This window comes from Salvelinus sp. IW2-2015, unplaced genomic scaffold, assembly GCF_002910315.2.
Source record: "Salvelinus sp. IW2-2015 unplaced genomic scaffold, ASM291031v2 Un_scaffold1636, whole genome shotgun sequence".
Lineage (NCBI taxonomy): Eukaryota > Metazoa > Chordata > Actinopteri > Salmoniformes > Salmonidae > Salvelinus > Salvelinus sp. IW2-2015.
Genome location: NW_019943052.1, coordinates 80,290 through 87,212, shown reverse-complemented (window position 1 = coordinate 87,212; position 6,923 = coordinate 80,290). Strand labels below are relative to the sequence as shown.

The 6,923-nt window shown below is 52.0% G+C and overlaps 2 protein-coding genes and 1 pseudogene across 2 annotated transcripts in view; 2 read left to right on the top strand and 1 right to left on the bottom strand.

The window, feature by feature from the left end:
• Window positions 1–365, top strand: part of LOC139024555 (uncharacterized) — a gene marked incomplete at both ends in the record, with an annotated part of 1,606 nt that extends 1,241 nt beyond the window's left edge. The window contains one exon of the mRNA XM_070439434.1: window positions 217–365. Within this exon, the coding sequence (XP_070295535.1) occupies window positions 217–365 (149 nt within the window). The remainder of the gene's footprint in view (window positions 1–216) is intronic.
• Window positions 1–6,923, top strand: part of LOC112071545 (sarcolemmal membrane-associated protein-like) — an 80,346-nt pseudogene that overhangs the window by 35,022 nt on the left and 38,401 nt on the right.
• LOC139024553 (uncharacterized) lies at window positions 463–1,290 on the bottom strand (the record flags this gene model as incomplete). The annotated part of the gene is made up of 1 exon (XM_070439433.1): window positions 463–1,290. A coding segment is annotated over one exon (828 nt), but the record flags the coding sequence as incomplete, so codon positions are not given.

Below are 6,923 nucleotides of genomic sequence, written 5' to 3'. Positions count from 1 at the left end.
TCTTCCGGCCCCCTCGCCCCGCTCTCCCCTCCCCCCCTCCGCCCCGCTCTCCCCTTCCGCCCCCCTCGCCCCGCTCTCCCCTCCGCCCCCGCCTTCTCCCTCCGCCCTCTCGCCCCGCTCCTTCCCCTCCGCCCCTCTCGCCCCGCTCTCCCCTCCGCCCCCCTCGCCCCGCTCTCCCCTCCGCGCCCCCCTCGCCCCGCACTCCCCTCCGCCCGCTCTCCCCTCCGCCCCTCGCCCCCGCTCTCCCCTCCGCCCCCCTCGCCCCGCTCTCCCCTCCGCCCCCCCGCCCCGCTCTCCCCTCCGCCCCTCGCCCCGCTTCCCCTCCGCCCCCCGCCCCGCTCTTCCCCTCCGCCCCCCTCGCCCCGCTCTCCCTCCGCCCCCCTCGCCGCCGCTCTCCCCTCCGCCCCTCTCGCCTCCGCTCTCCCCTCCCGCCCTCCTCCGCCCCGCTCTTCCTCCGCCGCTCTACGCCACCCGCTCTCCCCTCCGCCCTCTCGCCCCGCTCTCCCCTCCGCCCTTCTCGCCCCGCTCTCTCCCCTCCGCGCCCCCCTCGCCGCCCGCTCTCCCCTCCGCCCCGCTCTCCCCCCGCACCCCCCCCCCCTCGCCCCGCTCTCCCCCTCCGGCCTCCCTCGCCCCGCTCTCCCTCCGCCCTCTCGCCCCGCCTCTCCCCTCTCCGCCCCCTCTCCCCCGCTTCTCCCCTCCGCCCCTCGGCCCCGCTCTTCCCCTCCGCCCTCCTCGCCCCGCCTCTCCCTCCGCCCCTCTCGCCCCGCTCTCCCCTCCGCCCCCCCCCGCTCTCCCCTCCGCCCCTCGCCCGCTCTCCCCTCCGCCCCCTCGCCCCGCTTCTCCCCTTCCGCCCGGCTCTCCCCTCTCGCCCCGCTCTCCCCTCCCCTCCGCCCCGCTCTTCCCCCTCCGCCCGCTCTCCCCTCCGCTCGCCCCTCCGCCCCGCCGCCTCTCCCCTCCGCCCCGCTTCTCCCCTCCGACCCCCTCGCCGCTCTCCCCTCCGCTCGCCTCTCGCGCCCCTCTCCCACCATAACTTATCAGCCACCGCCTCCCCTCGCCCCTCGCCGACCGTTCCTTTCCTCCCCTCCCGTCTCCCCGCCTGCCTACCTCCCAACAGATCCGCCTCTTCTGCTGCCGCACTCCCAGTCCGCGTCCGCCCTCCCCATCCGCCCCGCAGAAACTGACACGCTCGTCCCCTGCCCCACGGCCGCCCCTCTCGCGCCCGCCTCTCCCATACTTCCCACTCGCGCCTCCCTCCGGCCCGTTCCTCCAGCCCCATCGCCCCGCTTCGAACAAACAAAAAACAGCTCCGCCTTTCGCCCGCTCGTTCACCTTACCGCCCCCCTCGCCCCGCTCTCCCTCCGCAGCCCTCGGCTCCCGCTCTTTCCTCTCCGACTCACCCGCTCTCCCTCCCGGCAGACCCTCGGGCCCGCTCTTCCACCCCTCCGACGCCCAAGCTCTCCCTACCGCCCCCTCGCCCCGCCTCTCCCCTCCGCCCTCTCGCCCCGCTCTTCCCCTCCGAACCCCTCGCCAACCCGATCTCCCCTCCGGCCCCGCTCTCCCCTCGCGTCCCCCCTCGCTCTCTCTCTCTCTATCTCTCCCTTCCTCTCCTCTCCTCTCGCTCTCCCTCCCCCTGGCAGGAGGCCCTACACAGGGAGCAGATGTTGGAACAGAAGTTGGCAACGCTGCAGTGCCTACTGGCCACCACACAGGAGGCTTCAGAGAGCAGCTGGCAGGTACAGATTTTTATTTTATTTTTATTGACAGATATAGGTTAAAATGGTGAGATGAATGAACTAATAGATTAGAGGGATGTTGGCGGAACACAGGAAGTTGGCGGAAAAGGATGTAACCACTGCCTCCAGTGCCAATATGTGGTCCTGAGTAGTTAGCAGTACCACCAGACCTGATACTTAAGCCCTGTGTTGTATCTAGCCCTGTGTTGTGACCAGCCCTGTGTTGTGACCAGCCCTGTGTTGTGACCAGCCCTGTGTTGTGACCAGCCCTGTGTTGTAACCAGGCCTGTGTTGTAACCAGCCTTCACAACTACTGAATCTACACCACAACTGACCTTTTACTGCTTTTGATAAACGCAGTTGCATTTCCTTACACAGAGGAGAGCATGATTTTGTATGTCCCATGTAATGGAAGTGGTAACGATGAGTAGAAATCCTTTGTTTTCTTACACGTCTACATATTCTTATCCTAATTGTTTTCTGACGCGGCTAAATGCTCTGTTTTCTGACGCGGCTAAATCATACATAATGTTGCTGCTACCGTCACTTATGACCGAAAAAGAGCTTCTGGACATCAGAACTGGGATTACTCACCTCTGGACGAGGAGTTGTTCTTCGATGAGTCGGATGCAAGGTATATACTACGGACACCAGGCCCAGATCTTCGTGATTCGCTGAAAAAGGAAACGTAGGTTTTGCGGGAAGAGATCAGGATGCCTTGTGAGGATAAGACAACGAGTTCTGCTAGCTAACGCTCAATCGCTAGAAAACAAATGGGACGAACTGAAAGCACGTATATTCTACCAACAGGACATTAACTGTAATATCTTATGTTTCACCGATTCGTTGCTGAACGACGACATTAAGAACATACAGCTGGCGGGTTATACACTCTATCGGCAGGACAGAACAGCAGCTTCTGGTAAGAGAAGGGGTGGGGGCCTATGCATTTTTGTAAACAACAGCTGGTGCACGATATCTAAGGAAGTCTCAAGGTTTTGCTCGCCTGAGGTAGAGTATCTCATGATAAGCTGTAGACCACACTACCTACCTAGAGAGTTTTCATCTGTATTTTTCGTAGCTGTTTACATACCACCACAGTCACAGGCTGGCACTAAGTCAGCATTGAATGAGCTGTATTCCGCCATAAGCAAACAGGAAAACACTCACCCAGAGGTGGCGCTCCTAGTGGCCGGGGACTTTAATGCAGGGAAACTCAAATCAGTTATACCAAATTTCTGTCAGCATGTTAAATGTGCAACCAGAAGGGAAAAAGTTAGAGAACACCTTTACTCCACACACAGAGACGCTTGCAAATCTCTCACTCGCTCTCATTTGGCAAATCTAACCATAATTCTATCCTCCTTACTTCAGTTTAGGGAAATCTTAACGCACAGACGATTCTGTGCTCCCAACTTTGTGACATCAGTTTGGGGAAGGCCCTTTCCTGTTTCAGCATGACAATGCCCCCGTGCACAAAGCGAGGTCCATACAGAAATGGTTTGTCGAGATCGGTGTGGAAGAACTTGACTGACTTGCACAGAGCCCTGACCTCAACCCCATCTAACACCTTTGGGATGAATTGGAACGCCGACTGCGGGCCTAATCACCCAACATCAGTGCCTGACCTCACTAATGATCTTGTGGCTGAATGGAAGCAAGTCCCCGCAGCAATGATCCAACATCTAGTGGAAAGCGTTCCCAGAAGAGTGGAGGCTGTTATAGCAGCAATGTTCCAACATCTAGTGGAAAGCCTTCCCAGAAGAGTGGAGGCTGTTATAGCAGCAATGTTCCAACATCTAGTGGAAAGCCTTCCCAGAAGATTGGAGGCTGTTATAGCAGCAAAGAGGGACCAACTAAATAGTAATGGCCATGATTTTGGAATGAGATGTTTGACGAGCAGCTGTCCACATACTTTTGGCCACATAGTGTATGTAAAACACTAGAGAATCACATCTTTGACTGCACTGGGCCTTTAATCTCAAGAGAAGACAGGTTAAAGACTCTATGTTCTCTTACATATCGGCCTAGACAATGTCCATAACACCACACTGAATTCAATGTTCAGCCATTTTAATTGTAAAGTCATATCTTTCTACACAATACCACAACACATTTTTCCAAACTGGGAGGTAAACTCGATAAAGAATTCAGTCATGTTATGTATTTCGGATGGAATCAAAACATAAAAATTAGAAACAAGCCCCCTCCTGTCTGACTACTTGTTCTATTTGGCTTCTCTATGTACTTCTGGTGGTTATGGTGTTTATGGTTATGGTTATGGTGTTTATGGTTATGGTGGTTATGGTGTTTAAGGTTATGTATGGTGTATGTATGGTTATGGTGTTTATGGTTATGTATGTATGGTTATGTATGTATGGTTATGTATGGTTATGGTGTACTGACCGATCTCTCTCTGCTAGGCTCTGATAGATGAGGACCGGCTTCTCTCCAGACTAGAGGTGATGGGCAACCAGCTGCAGTCCTTCTCTAAAGTAAGAACATTTCAATTATAAATACCTTCTCTGAAGTAAGAACATTTCAATTATAAATACCTTCTCTGAAGTAAGAACATTTCAATTATAAATACCTTCTCTGAAGTAAGAACATTTTAAAATAAGTCTGACCAAGACAATATATACTGAACAAAAATATAAACGCAACATGTAAAGTTTTGGTCCGATGTTTCATGAGCTGAAATAAAAAATCCCAGGTTTTTTCCCCAGATGCACAGAATGTATTTCTCTCAAATTTTTTGCCAGAAATGTGTTTACATCCCTGTTATTGAGCATTTCTCCTTTGCCAAGATATGCCACACCTGTCAGGTGAATGGATTATCAAGAAGCTGATTAAACAGCATGATCATTACACAAGCCTTCCAGGGCCAATCCATAGATTAGGCCTAATGAATTGACTGATTTCTTTATATGAACTAAATCAGTAATATCGTTGAAATTGTTGCTTTAATATTTTTGTTCAGTATGTACAGTGTGTGTACAGTGCATTTGGAAAGTATTCAGACCCCTTGAATTCTACACATTTTGTTACGTTACAGCCTTACCTGAAATTGATTTAAATTTTACCTGTCAAAAATGTAGCCACACCTACTCATTCATCGGTTTTTCTTTATTTTAAATTTTTTCTACATTGTAGAATATTAGTGAAGACATCTAAACTATGAAATAACACACATGGAATCATGTAGTAACCAAAAAAGTGTTGAGGAAAGTTTATTCAAGTGCAGTCGCAAAAACCATCAAGCGCTTTGATGAAACTGGGGCTGTCTTTCTCTCTCTCGCTCTATTTCTCTTCCTCTCTTTCTCTTCAGAACCAAACAGAGGATGGGATGCGTAACGAGCTGGTAACTCTGCAGGAAGACAAATTCAACTATGAGATTACTGCCAAAGAGTCCCTGAGGAGGGTCCTACAGGAGAAGATAGAGGTGGCCAGGAAGCTGTCAGAGGTTGAGGTGAGACTGACCTACCTGTTCAATCCACCTCATTTTCTAACGCTTTTAAAACATGGAAGCCAAACGTGGAAACAACGGTTACAACTTCCTCCATGCTAATGCATTGTTTTAATGAATATGCGCCTCTAGAAATCCCTGCATTAGCATGTTTCTGTTAGCTGATAACACCATATTATTGTCCTGCTGATGTGCCTGGACCTTTTTTAGGCTAAACTGCTGAGGAAAAACCCCATATCCGATTGGTTGCCCAATCAGGCAATCTAGATGCGCTTATTTCTAAATTAATATGCGTTCAAATCACCAGACTTATTCAAATGACATGGGATATTCACTGCAGTATCCAGCCTAGAGTTTTCTACTCACTTGAAAATGATTCTAGCCTGGGTAGGATACATTTTGTTTGCCCTAAAATATGGTCGTTTTTGGACCTTGAATCTGGGGCTTGGGAGGGAGACCACTTAGTCTGGGGAGAGCACATAGTGGAGCTACCTTGAACCCCTTGGCCTGGGAGAGAGACCACTCAGCATGGGGAGAGCACGTAGTGGAGCTACCTTGAACCACTTGGCCTGGGAGGGAGACCACTCAGCATGGGGAGAGCACATAGTGGAGCTACCTTGAACCCCTTGGCCTGGGAGAGAGACCACTCAGCGGAGGGTTAAATACATGATTCATCTTGTCCGTGTGTGCTGGCTGGGTGGAGGGGTTAAATACATGATTAATCTTGTCCTGGCTGACTGCAGCTGGGTGGAGGGGTTAATACGTATTCATCTTGTCCTGGCTGACTGCGGGCTGGGTGGAGGGGTTAAATACATGATTAATCTTGTCCTGGCTGACTGCGGGCTGGGTGAGTGTGAGAATACATATATCTTGTCCTGGCTGACTGCAGGCTGGGTGGAGGGGTTAAATACATGATTCATCTTGTCCTGGTGACTGCAGGCTGGGTGGAGGGTTAAATATATGATTAATCTTGTCCTGTTGACTGCAGGCTTTTTGGAGTTCCATATTTATGATGATGGGTCTCCTGTATTTTTCCTTTTAGCGAAGCCTCAGTAACACGGAGATGAGGTTCCCACCTGAAGGAAATGAAGGAGAGGAACCATGAAGAGCTCACAGAACTGGCTAATAAATACAACGGAGCCGTCAACGAGATCAAGAACCTCACTGACAAGATAAAGGTAGTGGACAGAGCCCTCTATCTCAATTAGCTTTATTCCTCGCTTCCTATCTCCTCGCCTCCTTCTCACCTGACTGGAGAAGGTACAGGGTCCTTCCCCTCTGTGACCACCTTCTCCAATCAGGTACAGGTCCTTCCCCTCTGTGACCACCTTCTCCAATAAGGTACAGGGTTCTTCCCCTCTGTGACCACCTTCTCCAATCAGGTACAGGTCCTTCCCCTCTGTGACCACCTTCTCCAATAGGTACAGGTTTCCCCTCTGTACCACCTTCTCCAATCAGGTACAGGGTCCTTCCCCTCTGTGACCACCTTCTCCAATAAGGTACAGGGTCCTTCCCCTCTGTGACCACCTTCTCCAATCAGGTACAGGTCCTTCCCCTCTGTGACCACCTTCTCAACAGGTACAGGGTCCTCTCCCTCTGTGACCACCTTTCCAATAAGGTACAGGTCTTCCCCTCTGTGACCACCTTTCCAATCAGGTACAGGGTCCTTCCCCTCTGTGACCACCTTCTCCAATAAGTACAGGGTCCTTCCCCTCTGTGGACCA